Source organism: Trichechus manatus, unplaced genomic scaffold (genome assembly GCF_000243295.1).
Source record: "Trichechus manatus latirostris isolate Lorelei unplaced genomic scaffold, TriManLat1.0 scaffold00075, whole genome shotgun sequence".
Taxonomy (NCBI): Eukaryota; Metazoa; Chordata; class Mammalia; order Sirenia; family Trichechidae; genus Trichechus; species Trichechus manatus.
The window spans coordinates 10307347-10324072 of NW_004444011.1; the positions used below are offsets into that span (position 1 = coordinate 10307347).

Below are 16726 nucleotides of genomic sequence, written 5' to 3' on the forward strand. Positions count from 1 at the left end.
CCAATGTCATAAAACAACATGTGTACTACTGTTTCATGAGAATCTATTTGTTCTGTAAGCCTTCACCTGAAGTACAATAAAATATAAAAAAAAAAAAAAATTAAACAATGTATTAGATCCGGAAATTCTGCTGCAAAAGATCTCTTCAAAGTTTTAAAAAGCAAAGATGTCACTTTGATGATTAAGGTGTGTCTGACGCAAGCCACGGTCTTTTCAGTCACCTCATATGCATGTGACAGTTGGATAGTGAAAAAGAAAGACAGAAGAATTGATGTGTTTGAACTACGGTGTGGGCAAATAACATTGACTATACCGTGAACTGTCAGAAGAATGGAAAATCAGTCTTAGAAGAAATACAATCTGAATGCTCCTTAGAAGCAAGAATGCAAGACTTCAACTCACTTTACTTTGGACACGTCATCAGGAGAGACCAGTCACTATAAAAAGACATGCTTATTACAGTAGCTAAAATGAGGGAAACCCTCAATAAGATAGATTGACACAATAGCTGCAACAATAGACTGAATAACTTTGTTGTTGTTCGGTATTGTCCAGTTGGTTACAACTAATGGAGACCCCATGTGTAACAGAAGGAAGCACTGACTGATCCTGCGCCATCCTCACAATTGTTGTTATGTTTGAAGCCGTTGTTGCAGCCACTGTGTTAATCTATCACCCTGAGGGGTCTTCCTCTTTTTTGCTGACCCTCTACTTTACCAAGCATGATGTCCTTCTCCAAGGATTGGTCCCTCCTAATAAATATGTGAGACGAAGTCTCCCCATCCTTCCTTCTAAGGAGCATTCTGGCTGTGCTTCTTCCAAGACAGATTTGTTCATTCTTCTGAGAGCCCTGATGGCGCAGTGGTTAAGTGCTTGGCTGCTAACCTAAAGGTTGATGGCTCAAACCCACCAGCTGCTCCACAGGAGAAAGATGGGGCAGTCTGCTTCCATAAAGATTTACAGCCTTGGAAACCCTATGGGGCAGTTCTACTATGGAATAACTAGGGGATGGGCATCTTTAGAAATCTGTCTACCATAATTACCAAAAACCAAACCCACTGTTATCAAGTAGATTCTGACTCATAGTGACTCCATAGCGTTTCCAACCTTTCTCCTGCAGAGCCACTGGTGGTTTTGAACTGCCGACCTTTCAGTTAGCAGTTGATCGCTTTAACCACTGTACCATCAGGTCTCCTAATTTGTTTTTATTGTTCCATTTGCTACATTTCAAGATGCTGACCAAAGTCTGTAAAGCCTAAACTAGTTGGAGTTACTGTAAGTTCTTCCTTGACTAATTCACTGTAGGATACATAAAACCAATGTGAGTACCTATCATAATTCCCAGAGTTCATCTGCAGAGTACTGGGTACTTTCCAACCACTTTAATCAGTAGAATTCCCTGCCCTCTCTCACTTGACAGAATCTCAGTGTATTGACCCTCTAGACACGATTCAAAAGATATATCTTTTGAAATTTGTATTATATTTATTTAAATACACTGTTATTCGGTTTTGTGTATTTCTGTTGAGTGTGAATTTTTGCACTTGTGGCTAAATTAATTTTGAAGAATGTATATCCATATAAATTTAACAAATAAATAAGCCATCTGTCTGTAAAGACACAGTGCTGTCAAAAGGAAAGCAAATGATACATAAGAAAACATTTATATATTGGTATGAGTAATTATGGAGCCCTGTTGGTGTAGTGATTGAGACCCACGGCTACTAACCAAAAGGTCGGCAGTTCAAATCCACTAGCCACTCCTTGGAAACCCTATAGGGCAGTTCTACTCTGTCCTATAGGGTCGCTATGAGTTGGAATCAACCTTACGGTTGATACAATAACAACAATAAAGAAATTAGAGAAAATACTATTTTTTAGTTTTCATCCGTAGAATAATATTATTTGCTTTAAGATATTTGACAGCTTGACTACTAAAGTTATCTGGTGAAATTTCATTGATGTAATACCTGTTAATTCAAATAAATGTCTAGGTTGTCAACTGTGATTCCCCAGCTGATGTACACTATGAATTTGAAATAAAAGAAATGGGAATATAAATAGATAATATATTGTCCAATAAACAATAGGTGTCAAATTTCAAAGAATTTCTGGAAGAAACTAAAGCTCTCTGCAAAATACAACTAGAGACAGAATGAATCATTTAAGTACCACATATGCATGCCCTCATAAACATTATTTTTATGCTACTCCTCAGCCACTGCTACACATCCATCATTGCCTCTTATTTCTGCTGATTGTCAGCTGTGAAGGAGTTTGACTAAAGGAGGAAAAAGAAGGGAAGGAAATGGTATTGATGGGCAAAGTCAGTGACATTTGCATTTCCCAACAAATCTTTTCAGCCTAATCTTTTGCATTTCTAAAGACAGTACTCTCTAGTCATAGAAGACTGCTTTCCCTGTCTGAGAATACCAACTATCTCTACCTGGTGTTTACATGCTTCCTTCGGTTAGAAATATCATTTCTCTTACCTCTCTGTCCGTGAAATACTACTCATCTTTCAAATCCTTTCTCATATGGCTTCTGCTTTCCAGAGACAGAATTTGCTGGTAGTCCCAGAGCAATTTGCTGAGACCCATAATATTAGCACTTTTTTCTTTCTTCCTGTAATTTTTTTTTTATTCCCAACCTTGCTTCCCAAAGAGATCATAAATACCTTGATAAGGGGCCTATATCTTAATAGTCTTAATAGTCCTCCCAGAATTTATCAGGGGTAATAAAAATTTTTTTTAATTGAAATTAACAATAATCACTATCATATAAAAATAATGTAACTATAACATTAAAAATGAGATAAGTAGAAAAACTCACCATAATTCTACTGTACTAACACGTTCTGTCTGTATTTTTATTCTAAGAAATGAGCTCAGTTATCATAACCAAATCTCCTCCTTAATTAAAATGCAGGTGAAGTTTTAAATAAGAGCATAATAAAACTGATGTTATATAGAAATATCAAGGTATGCTTCCCCTAAGATTGCTACAAATTTGAACACAAGCCACTAAAATTAAGGATATAATTTATCTGAATTCTTAAATGAGGAATTTCATCTTTCACATATATACCTAATACTGCATAATGTCAAACCCTAAAAGGCACAGTTAATACTTATTGGACAGACGAGAAGATGGCCTGCAGACAAATCCCATTTGCTGCCTAATTTTGTACAGCCCATGAGCTAAGAATGATTTTTACATGTTTAAATGGTTGAAAAATATTCAAAACAAGTATAATATTTTACAATACATGAAAATTATATGAAATTCAAATTTCAGTATCCATAAATAAAAACACAGCCATGAATAAATTCCATGTATTGTCTGTGGCTGCTTTTGCACTACACTGCCAGAGTTGAGTGTCTGAAACATAGATGGACTGTACAGCCTGAAAAGCCTAAATTATTTACTGTCTGATCCTTTGTTCACATGGTATTTTCACCAGGATAGGCTATATGCTGCATGATAAAGCAAGTCTTAATATATACAAAAGAATTATAATCAAGAATGTCATCTGCTCAAAACAATTAAATTAGAAGTCAATAATAAAAAGATATCTAGAAAACCCACACATATTTGGAAAGCAAACAACACACCTCGAAATAACCCATGAGTGAAAAAAGAAATCACAAGGGAAATTAGAAAATGTTTTAACTGAATGATAATGAATATAACCAAAGCCAAAAAACCCGTTGCTATCAAGTAGATTCTGACTCTTAGCGACCCTACAGGACAGAGCAGAACTGCCTTCATAGGGTTTTCAAGGAGCAGCTGGTGGATTAGAACTCTTAATCACTTGCGCCACTGAGGGGAAAAATAAGAGCCAAGGGAACCCAAAGTAAATACAAGGAAGAAATAATAAATCTAAGAGCAGAAATAAAAGAAATTGAAGACAAACAATAAAGAAAATCAACAAAGCCAAAAGCTGATTCTTCAAAAATGCGAACAAAATAATTAAACTATTAGTTAGAATGATTAAAATCAATGATATAAGGTTTTACCTTAATAAGCTAGAGAAGAAACAACAACAGCAGCAGTGGCAAAATAAAACTAAAATAAGTAGAAGGAAGAAAATAATATAGGAACAGAAATCAATTAGATAGAAAGCAGACAAAAAAATAGAAAAAAAAAATCAAAGTTAAATTTATGTGAAGATACCATCAAAATTAGCAACAGAGAGAGACAGACAGACAGAAAGCAGAGAAAGAGCATAAAAAAACCAATACCAATATCAGGAATGTAAGAGGGCATCACTACAGATCCTACAGACATTGAAAGAATAATAAGTGAATATTACAAACAACTTCATGTCAACAAATTTAATACAATAAAAATCAGAAAAAGAATGGATTTAATGAAAATTAAAAACTAGTCATCAAAAATATCAATAAGAAGATTAATATGCATTCCACACACTTGGAGAAAATATTTATAAAACGTATGTCTTAAAAAGGATAGGAATTCAAGATATATAAAACCCATGCAACTCATTCATAAAAAGACAAGCATCCCAATAAAAAGTAGGTTAAAATATGTGAACAGAAAACTGACAGAACAGTATAGAAATAGCCAATAAACCCATGCAAAAGTGCTCAACATCAATCATTACCAGAAAAATTAAAATTGAAACCACAACGAGCTATTACTTAGGATAAGCAAAGCACTACTTGAGGACCCTGAAGAAGCAAAACACTACTGAAGAAGAAGAGCAAAGTAGGAGGCCTCACACTTCCCGATCTCAGAAACTACTATACAGCCATGGTAGCCAAAACAGGCTGGTACTAGAACAACAGACACATTGACCAATGAAACGGAATTGAGAACCCAGAAGTAAGTCCATCCACCTATGGACAGCTGATCTTCAATAAAGGGCCAAAATCCATTAAATGGGGAAGATAGAGTCCCATTAACAAATGGTGCTGGCAAAACTGGACAACCATTTGCTTAAAAATGAAACACTCAAGATGGATCACAAACCTAAATGTGAAACCTAAAACTGTAAAGATCATGGAAGAAAAAATAGGGTCAAACTTAGGAGCCCTAATTTATGGCATAAATAGACTCTCAAACAAAACTAAAATGCACAAAAAGCAGAAGGTAAATGAGACAACTGGAACCTTCTAAAAATTAAACACTTATGTGCATCAAAAGGCTTCTGCAAAAGAATGAAGAGAAACTACAGACTGAGAAAAAAAATTTTGGTAACGACATATCTGACAAGGAAATAATCTCTAAAATTTATAGAAAACTTCAACACCTCAACAACAAAAAAACAAATAATTCAATTAAAAAATGAACAAAGGACATTAACAGACATTTCACCAAAGAAGACATTCAAGCAGCTAACAAATACTTGAAGCGATGCTTGTGATCATTATCCATTAGAGAGATCAAATAAAAACAACAGTAAGATGTCATCTCACCCCAGCAATAATAGCAATGATCAACAAAACAGAAAACAACAAATGCTGGCAAGGGTGTGGGGAGATTGGAACTCTCATACACTGCTGGTGGGATTGTAAAACAGTACTACCACTGTGAAAAACTCTATGGGGCTTCCTCAAAAAGTTAGAAATACAGATATCATATGATCCAGCAATTTCACTACTAGATATATATTCTAGAGAAATGAGCCGTGACACGAATAGATACGTGCACACCCAAGTTCATCGCAGTATTATTCACAATAGCAAAAAGATGGAAACCTAAGTGCCCATTAACAGATGAATGGATAAACAAACCGTGCTACGTACACACAATGGAATACTATGCAATGTTAAAGAATAACAATGAATCCTCGAAGCATCTCACAACATGAATGGATCTGGAGGACATTATACTGAGTGAAATAAGCCAATTAAAAAAAGACAAATATTATATGAGACCACTATTATAAAAAGTCAAGGAAAGGTTTACATACAGAAGAAACATTCTTTGATGGTTACCACGGAAGGATGGGAGGGGGATGGAGGGAAAATCACTAGCTAGATATTAGACATGCATTAACCTGGGTGAAGGGAAAGGCAATACACAGTAAGGGAGAGGTCAGCGCAACATGACCAAGGCAGAGGAAGAAACTGGGAGGTACATAAAAGTAAAAGGCAATAAAAGTAAATACTATTACGTACACAATCCTGCAATAACAGTAATAACAAATAATTTACAAGTGGATACATAGGTAGATATGTAAGCTGAACAGGTTTGGGATGGTGTATGGGAGTATGCCCAAGAGTGTATATAGGTTTGGCAGAGGATATTTTTACATGTGTATTTATATGTGCTGCAAATATATACATGTATATAGTAGGTCATACAGTGGACAAAGTTATGAAAACTTTTTCATAACTTTGCCCCGTATATGCCAAACATAACCAAACACATTGAGGGACTGAGTCACCGGACTTGAGTGCTTAGGACCATAGTCTTGGGAGAGTTAACTGGCATAACATTGTCCATAAAGACAATATTCTACATCCTACTTTGGTGAGCAGTGACTGGGGTCTTAAAATCTTGCAAGCAGTCATCTAAGATTTAACTATTGATCTCTTCCAGTCTGGAGCAAAAAAGAGTGAAGAAAATCAAATACTCAAGAAAACAATTAGTCTAAACGACTAATGGACCACATGAGCCACAGCCTCCACTAGCCTGAGACCAAAAGAACTGGATGGTGTCTGGCTACTACTACCAACTGCTCTGATCAAGATCAGAGGTCCTGGACAGAGTGGGAGAAAAATATAGAACAAAATTCAAATTCATGAAAAAGACCAGACTCACTGGTCTGATAGAGACTGGTGGAACCCCTGAGACTGTGGCCCTTAGACACCCTTCAAACCTGGAACTAAACCCACTCCTGGGGATTACCATTCAGCCAAACAATAGGTCTATAAAGTGAACAGTAACACCTGTCAGGAATGTGCTTCTCAGAACAGTTAACCATATGAGACCAAAAAGGCAGCATTTGCCCAAAAACCAAGTTCAGAAGGAAGGAAGGGGCAGGAAAAATGTGCATGTGAAAACGTGGAACCCAAAGAGAAAGTGGGTAGAGTGCTGTCACACTGAGGGGATTGCAACTACTGTCAAGAAACAAAATGTGTATAAATTGTTGAATGGGAAACTAATTTGTTCTGTAAACTTTCACCCAAATCACAAAAAAATGTTCAGGGAAAAATAAGCAACAATAACAAAAAAAAAAAAAAAAAAAAAAACCTGATGTGTTTTTAGGCAGTCATCGTTTTAGCTGTATCACCTCTTTTGATTTAAGATCTCTGAAGTCAGATGGGTTTGAATCTTGGCCCTGTCATCCTGCAGTGGTGTGGTCTCGGTTTCCCCATTTACAAAATGGGGATAATGATAGTACAAACTCCATAGGCAAAAACAGCTAAGATATTGCCTGACGTAACTAATTGAGAGCTGGCGATTTTAATAATAGCAATGCATCCATCTTATAAATACAATTACATGTTAAATTATGCATATTTCTGTAGGGATAATTTTAAACCAGCAAATGTTCTGCATTTAGCTGTCAGATTTGGAAATGGTAATACAGTCTTGGTAGAACCTTGTATCCATTCAAAAATCTTTATTTCATAAGCATTAATAAAATACTTGATTGACTTACTCTTGAAATAATTTTCCAGTGCTTCAAAATAATGTGTCATCATGTAATCAGTGCCTTGAGAAGTTTTCAGAGCTAAGCTTGAAAATGTATTAGAACATTAAAAATATCATTGTGTCAATATTTGAAGTCTACTAAAGCCCGGAGAAGAGTGATTACAGTGTAGCATTAATTTTTTTAAGTATATAGCATTGCATTTAGAAAAAGCAGTATCACTACAAAAAATTCAAATATATTTTTGCATTAATATTAAAACTTAATTTAAAAAATAATAGGGGTAAGAATATGAGTTTTAAATAATTTAAGAGTCCAGCTGATACTCAAGGTAATACATAAGATTTTTTTTACATGTATGATTCTTTGTAAATCTAAAGTGTATAAACCAAAACAAACCCATTGCTGTCAAGTCAGTTCCGACTAATTCACAGAGTAGAATTGCCCCATAGGGTTTCCAAGGAGTGAATGGTGGATTTGAACTGCCGAGCTTTTGCTTAGCAACCTGAGCTCTTGACTATTGTGCCACCAGGGATCCAAAATCTAAAGTGTATAGGCTATCAAAAATAATTAACTATTTATTTGAAAAGTTATCATTTTCTTTTACACTATAGTTTATCTTTCTTATTTGGGCATTTAAAATTTGTTTTTAAGAGGAATATTAGAGCTTTTGTTATTCTGATCAATTATTAAATTGAGTCTAATATCTGTATATTATGAAACACACACACTATTAAACAGCACCCAATATATTTATTTTGTCTTAAGAAGGCCTGGCAGTCTTAGCCTAGGACTTGAGGTCCTTGCTATTCACCAGCAGTGACCCAGTAGGGGGCATTTCTTTGGTTATGAGGAGTAGTTGTCCATATAGCCTTGAAAGTTTCATCTACATTGGGTTTCTTAATTCATGACCATATTAACTCTATTTTGCCTATTAAATTGTAAGCAAGAGTTATGTAGCCACTTATCATGTGTATAGTTTTTTCCACTAGCAGCAGTTTATTATATAAGTTTTCAAACATATGAAAAATTCTTACTATGAATATCCATATACTGACCTTCTAGATTATGCAATTAAAATTACTATATGTGCTTTATCATATATCTATCCATCTACCCATCACTCTCTGCATCTATTAATCCATATTTTTGATGCATTCAAAGAAAGTCACAGGCAACAGTACACTTTCCTCCAAATACTTCGGCGTGTATATCATTAACTAGACTCAGATGGGGACAAACTACTGCCTATGGGCCATCTTTTTGTTTTTGTAAAGTTTTATTAGAACACATCCATGACCATTTATTCATATATTGTCTACACCTAATTTCATGCTACAATGTCAGAGTTGAGTGGTTGTGACAGAGACCATGTGGCCCGCAAAGCCTAAAATCTTCCTATTTAGTCCTTTAAGAAAATGTTTGTCCTCCTAGGAGCTAGAGTTAAATATACATTAAGATCCTTTTTCTGTTTGTTTTTTTTTTTTAATTTAGAGGTAAAATTTACATTATACAAAATGTACTAATCTCTCGTCTGCTATTTGATGTTATAACAAATGCATTCATCTATACAACTCAAACCCCTAACAAAATGCAGAACAATACTGTCATCCCAGAAGGTTCAAGAATATTCCCCAACTCTACCATCCAAGACAACCACTGTTTTGATTTCTTTTCCACCATAGATTAGTTTTGCTTGTTCTACAACTTTTATATAAATGAACTTATCCAGTACATACATTTTTGTATGAAGCTTCTTTCATTCAGCACAATGCTTTTCAGGTTCATTCATGTTGTGGCATGTATCAGTAATTCTTTGCTTTTTATTTCTGAGTAGTATTCCATTGTATAAACATGGAGTTTATTTATTTATTAATCTATGATAGATACTTGTGCTTTTTTTTTCCCCCCATTTGAGACTGTTATGAATAAAGCTGCTCTGAACATTCTTGTACAAGTCTTTAGTGGACATATATTTTTATTTCTCTTTGGTAAATACCTGGGAGTAGAAGTGCTGTGCCACAGGGTAAGTGAAAGTTTAATTTTATAAGAAACTCCCAGAGCTTTTTCTAAGGTAGTTGTACCACTTCACACACCCACCTACAGTCTTAGAGTTCCCAGTGTTCCATATCCTTTCCAATATTTGGTGTTTTTCTCTTTGGAAAGAGGTAATGTATGCAGTATTATCATGTTTTGATTTTACAAGTTCCATACAGTCAAAATAGCTGGAAAATCCCAGTTACTACCTAGATAGAGCTCTCAGGATCCCAGTAAACCAATTAAGATAATCTGGTATGCTATTTTAGAATTATAAACATTTTGAAAATGGTTAAAGAGTACATATATAATTATTTATGTATATATATTATATATCAGTCCAGATTCTAATCCCTTAGTTAATCACTTTCCAAAAAAATAAAGAAAGAAAAGAAATCCAAAGTATTTACCAGTCATATCACCGTTGTGATCATAAAATGGAGGTGAAGTATCAGACATTCCATTTCTCTTTATCCATCCAAGTTGCAGACTTTGATCCTGTGTCATAGTACAGAGCCCATCCTCAAAATTACATCTTTCATAATAGGAGCCTAATAAGAGAAATAAAGAAATTAGATTTCACAGCCCTGTTTGGCTTTCTAAGAAAGGAGACAATAGTCGAAATAGAAAGCTTAGTAAATGACAAACGTATATTAGCATAAAGATTATTTTTCACACTTTAACTCTTTCATTAATGCAAAGCATTTTTTGCATATGACATTTTGATAAATTACCACTTAGAAAAACTAGTGTGGTTGTGATGGTTAAAAAATGTGTGTAGCACCTTGGCTAGGTCATGATTCCCAGTATTGTATGATTGTGTTATCTGACGTGATTTCCTTATGTGTTGTAAATTCTATCACTGTGATGACGTTATACTGATGAGGTTGACAAGATCAGTGTCTTAATGCAATCTGTTTTGAGATATAAAAGAGAGAAGCGAGCAGAGACACATGGGAACCTCATACCACCAAGAAAGCAGTGCTTGGAGCAGAGCGCGTCCTTTGGACCTGAGGTTCCTGTTCAGAGAAGCTCCCAGACCAGAGGAAGACTGATGACATGGACTTTCCTCCAGAGCACATGGAGAAAGCGTTCCCCTGGAGCTGATGCCCTGAATTTGGACTTGTAGCCTACTGGACTGTGACAGAATAAACTTCTCTTTGCTAAATCCATCCAACTGTGGTATCTCTGTTAGAGCAGCACTAGATGACTAAGAAATTTGGTACCAGGAATGGGGTGCTGCTCTAACAGATACCTAAAATGTGGAAACGGTTTTGAAACTGTGAATGAATAGAGGTGCAGCAGCAGCAGAAGACCAGCAGTGGCAGAGAACCTGCAGCAGCAGAGAAGGGGCAACAACAGAGAACCAGCAGCAGCAGAACCAAGAGACAAGTGTGAGACAGCGCTGTAGCCAACCCATGGAGTGAGAGAGCTGAGTGCCTGCGCTCTGGAGGCTTCCTGGAGGAGTGGGGTGCCTTCGGGCACTTATTGGTGGAGTTAGGCTTGCTGACCCACAGAGCGAGGGAGCTGAGTGCCTGTGTGCAGGAGGCTTCCTGGCAGAGTGGGGTGCCTCCAGGCACTTAATTGGTGGAGCTACTGAGCTTCGGAACACTTACCCCAGCAGGGCAGATGTGGGCATGAGGCCCGAGGGCCAAGAGGCCACAGGAAGCAGAAGCTGAAGAGACAAGGAACACAAGAAGCTGAGCTGCTTCAGTCTCACAATGTATGGCCGAGACCTCTGGGGTTTCAAAGGGTGGAGCCATGGCCCCTGGTGTTTCTAAGGGTGGAGTTGTCACTCTGATGGACTAGGGGAATGGTGTGCCTGAAGCTGAGGGAGCAGAGTTGCTGTCCCAGTGGGCCTGGAAGGCGGAGCTGAAGACCAGGGCTGAGGGGCCTCCACTCAGAATCCAGAGACTGTGGCCAATACCTAGCGTCTGGAGGGCAGGGCTATTGTGTAAGTTGTCTCAGAGAACAGAAGATTATTTTCAAGCCTTGAGGGCTAATGTAATGTGTTCTGCTAACTTGCTTGGTGCCTATTATTCCTTCTTTCCCTGCAATTTCTCCCATTTGTAATGGAAATGTCTAGCTTGTGCCTGTTCTGCCATTGTACCTTTGGAAACAGATAACTTGTAGTCTAGATTTCACAGATGAAGAGGACTTTTTGGATTTTGGACTTGGAGTTAAGACTTTTGCTGTGATACGATGAGACGAATATGTTTTGCATGTTGCAAAGATGTGATTTTTGGGGGGCCAAAGGGTGGAATGTCATGGATTGAATTGTGTCCCTCCAAAACGGCCACATGACCAGTTGCAGAAATGGGGACTGTAATTGTTGAGTATTTGTACTTTGTATGTGTGCATCGAATGTTTTTGTTTCCTTCACTTATAAAATATAAGCTGTAAATGGGGCTAGTGCGTTTTCGATTGTACGCATGTTAGTTGCATCATGTTAGGCGCAAGTATGACTTTCTCTTTGTCTTTATTCAGAGATTATGTATGGTTTAAGGAGATGTGTACATGTGTCAAGTTGACAAGGGGTCGACTGTGATGGTTAAGATTGTGTGTCAACTTGGCTGGGCCATGATTATCTGTGTTTTAATATAATCACTCCCATGATTGAATATACTGTGAGTAGCCAATCAGATGAAACGGAGTCTCCTTGGGGGTGTGGCCCGCATCTGTATATAAGTAGACGTTCTAGCTTTTTGCTCTCTCTGGATCCTGCGGCTGCTTCCTGTTGTCTCATCTCCCGTTCTTGGAACTTGAGCTGTCAGCTTATCTGCCAAACCTGGGATTCATCGATCTGCACAGCCTGTGAGTGGGAGCCCTGCTCTCCGACCTTCCGATCTTGGGCTTGCCAGCTTCTGCAGCTGTGTGACTTGGGAGAGGCCTCTAACCTGATCCACGGACTTGGGACATTCTAACCTCTGCAATTGCGTGAGCTGTTTCCTTGATGTAATCTCTCTCTATATATATATGTATACACTTTACTGGTTTTGCTTCTCTAGAGAACCCAGCCTAAGACAGTGGTCAGATGGAAAGAAGGCCACACAGGGTCAAAATATGGAGGACCTAATCCTCATTTTGCCTCTTATGAAGGAATCTTTAATGCTGAATAAATCCTCTTAATTTTCATTTTAAGCTCAGAGTAGTTTCTCTCGATGACAATATTATTTAACAATAATGTATCTGGTATATTTTCCTTAGAGCATCCAAATGGGTACTGAAAGCTGATTTAGAAATATCACTTTTAAATAACATTAACTAAACCTGCTTTGTCACCAAGGTCCGTTTTACTATTTTTCTTCAAAAATTCCTTACTTTGAAAGATTTTGCCAACCAGTTGTATTCTGCAATAACAAGAATACTAATAACTATAATTTGTTGAAATTCTTTGTTCTTTGCTAGGCATTCTACTTGCAATAGTTTATTTATTCCTTACAACAATCCCACAAAGAAGGTATTTTCTTCCATTTAAAAAATGGAGAAACTTAGAGGATGTCTTAGTGATATTAAGTAACTTGGTCAAGATAGAACAGCTAGTGAGTGCTGAGGCCAAGACTGGAACTAGGTCTTTTTGATTTTAGAACCTGAGCTCTTAAAGCTCTGCTCTGAGCATTAATTGTTAATCCACTGTCCCATTTTTATCAAAGCCCTAAAATTAGAGTTCTCTCAGAGCTTATAGTCAGCATGAAGAAACCAGTATTGCTGACAGAGTTGACATCATTCTTCCAAAAGCAAAGAAATTTGAGTAGCTTATGAATCACTGTTGTTGTTAGCTGTTGTCATCTCTGACTCATGGCGACCTTGTGCATAACAGAAAGAAACTTTGCTCTGTCCTGTACCATCTTCATCATCATTGGTATGCTTGAGTCCATTGTTGTAATTATTGTGTAGCGTCTTCCAACCTAGGGGGCTCATTTTCCAGCACAATACTGAACAATATTCTGTTGTGATCCTTAAGGTTTTCATGGGCTAATTTTTGGAAGTAGATCATGAGGCCTTTCTTCCTAGTCTGTCTTAGTCTGAAGCTCTACTGAAACCTGTCCACCATGAGTGACCCTGCTGGTATTTGAAATATCAGTGACACAGCTTCCAGCATCATAGCAACACACAAGCCACCACAGTACAACAAACTGACAGCCGGGTGTTGGCTATGAATCATACCATAGGTAAATTTATAATTTCCATAAGACCTTTTAAAATATTCAGAATAGCTGGAAAATCCCAATCATTATCTGTATAGACCACCTAGTGATCCAGGGAATCTATTTGAACAAAATATAAACTAAATTATATACTCAAAAAGTGTTATCCAATTAGCTGAGAACATGTCTACATAAATGTGTCCATTTTCAAGTTTCCAGCTATTTTACAATGACCTGTTTATGATTATAAAATGTTTATATCAAAGTGTAAATATCTTTATGACCATATGTCAACAATTAGGTGCATGAAATGTACACACACTCTCATATAGATGTCAAATATTTTCTTTAACTAGCAAGAAATTACCTTGGAGTACAATTACTTAGTTGACTATATGACGTCTGTTTGCAATGTTTTTTGTTCTTTTTAATACACAAAGACGATGATGATTTCTGGAAGTGTTAGAAGTAGAAAAATAGCTAAATAAAACATGTTTCCCTCGGAATAGCCTCAACGGGGTTTTTTTTTTTTTTTTTTTTTGTTACAAGATGATTCTAATGAGATATATTTTCAGCTAATTCTTATAAAAAAAGGCAATTGTGAACTTCTAATAATGGCTAGCTATTCAAAAAATGCATCAGAAAGTTTTCTAAGCATTCATTTTTGAACTTGTGGATCTTATCATTCTGTTCTCAATTTTATGATCCCAAAGGTCAGGCATACTCTAGTCAGAAAGGAAGGATGCCTCAATGTTGTGACTTCAGGGTTGCTTGGGAAGCCAAATTATCTCTTGAATTCACTTCCACAGGGCTGGATTCTCTCATTTAAGATTCACTGGAGACTCCTTCATAGATTCAGTCATTGACATTATCATTGTTATTGTTGTTAGTTGCTGTCCTCGAGTCAATTCTAACTCATGGTGACCCATAAGTGCAGAGTAGAATTGCTCCACCGGGCTTTCAAGGCTGTGACCTTTCAGAAGCAGATCACCAGGCCTTTCTTTTGAGGTGCCTCTGGGGTTCCGAACCCACCAACTTGTTTGGCTGGAAGTCGAGCACTTAACCATTTGCACCACCCAGGGACTCCTATTACCACCATAATGGAAAGAAAAATATAAAATTATGTCCCCAAGTGAAAGTTATGGTCAACTTAAGAACTGCTCTGAGGAAGTGGGAAGGAATGGAATATAGTTTTAATAGTGGTAACAGTGAAGAAATTGATATAGAACTCAGGATTAACTCTGGAAATTATGAACTGGGTAGAGAATCAAAATATGAAGTTCTTAGGAGATAGAGAAAAAGGTAAGAATTAGGAAAATCTAGAGGAGGGGGGAGTAAAGAGCATTAAAAGCAAACCACTAATATCACAATTTTGCCTGGAACCATATTGATGATTCATGTCTCGCTTCTAAAAGTGCTATGATGCACAAATGTAGTCTCTCCATAAGTACTGAGCCCTTCCTTTTTTGAGGAAAGCTATGAATTACATAATCATAAAATTCTGCATACAATTCATTTTACCACTTTACATATAAAAACATCTTCATAAAGCACCATCTCCCTTAGTTTCATTTTCAATGTAAAAATTAATGGCCAGTTCCTGAAAAGGAGTAAATTAAGCCAAAATACACCAATTCAATAAAGGTAAAGTTCAATTACACTCAAAAGTAAATTTCAGTGAAAGACTGCTATTATTAGTGTTAACAATTTGAAACTAATTGATTTATTTTTATCAGGGAAAGGTTCATGTCATCTTTGACACAATTAACTTTAATGTTTTCATTGATACCAAAAGAGGAAAAACTCTTAACTAAAAATGTATGTAATTTGGAATTAGCACTTCTATAATTCACAAAGATTACTTAAATTGGATTCATGTCATATCATTGCCTTTATCCTCAAGTTATTGAGATCAACTGTGTGGTAAAAATTGTTTTATTGATGGTATCTACGTCAGTGAGAAAAGGGTTACCAAAGGCTGTGTCAACTTTAACATCTTCAGAGAACAATAACTTTCAAAGGAGATCTCCAGTGTTTCCTGGTGTCTGATGATTTCTGCAGAGATATTGACGAGGCTTTGGAATTCACTCTAGCGTGCAGTAGTACTTACTCTAGTACTATAAATGCTGCATAGCTGTTGACATATCCTTGCTCTCTTCCAGAGTAGCAGCTGGGCCAGAAGAGCTTCTATAAAGGTGAATATAGGGCCCTGAATAGAAAGCTGTATCTTGCATGGACAAACTTCCCATCAAATAAACTAACCCATGAACAAATGAACTCCTGTTATTTTTTGTTTGTTTGTTTCGTAAATAGGTTGGCAGTATCTCTCTCAATAAGTAAAATTGCTCTCCCAAATTCAATCAAGCATTTCAAGACTTATTCACTGGAAAGTCACAATTATTTCCAGGCTGTAATTAGCTGGTATCAAGTCAATTTCAACACATAGCGACTCTATGTGTTAGAGTAGAACTGCCCCATAGGGTTTCCTAGGCTATAATCTTTATGGGAGGAGATCACCAGGTCTTTTCTCCCATGGAACAACTAGGTGGTTTCCATGGCCAACCTTTTGGTTAGTAGCCAAACAATTATCTGCTGCACCACCACAGCTTCTTTATTTCTAGGTAGTAGAGAACATTATATTCTATCCCTATTTTCTTGATGGAGCTCTGGTGGCACAGTGGTTAAGAGCTACGGCATGCTATGGCTGTTAACCAAAATGTCAGCAGTTTGAATCCACCAGCCACTCCTTAGAAGCTGTGATTCAAGGTCCTTTGTTTCATAAATTTGATGACTTTCACACCAGAAGGCAAGCTTTCTCTTAGGATTCCTAGTTAAGCCTTTAGTGTCATTATGCACAACAGAAATGATGTTTGTTTACAAACAATAAAGTAGATAAGGTGCCAAGCATGACATG

General features: G+C 36.8%; 1 protein-coding gene across 1 annotated transcript in view; it reads right to left on the bottom strand.

Moving 5' to 3' along the window:
- MALRD1 (MAM and LDL receptor class A domain containing 1) overlaps positions 1-16726 on the bottom strand; it is a 964362-nt gene that overhangs the window by 936489 nt on the left and 11147 nt on the right. Inside the window, 1 exon segment of the mRNA XM_012556720.1 lies at positions 10075-10215. Coding sequence (XP_012412174.1) covers positions 10075-10215 — 141 coding nt within the window.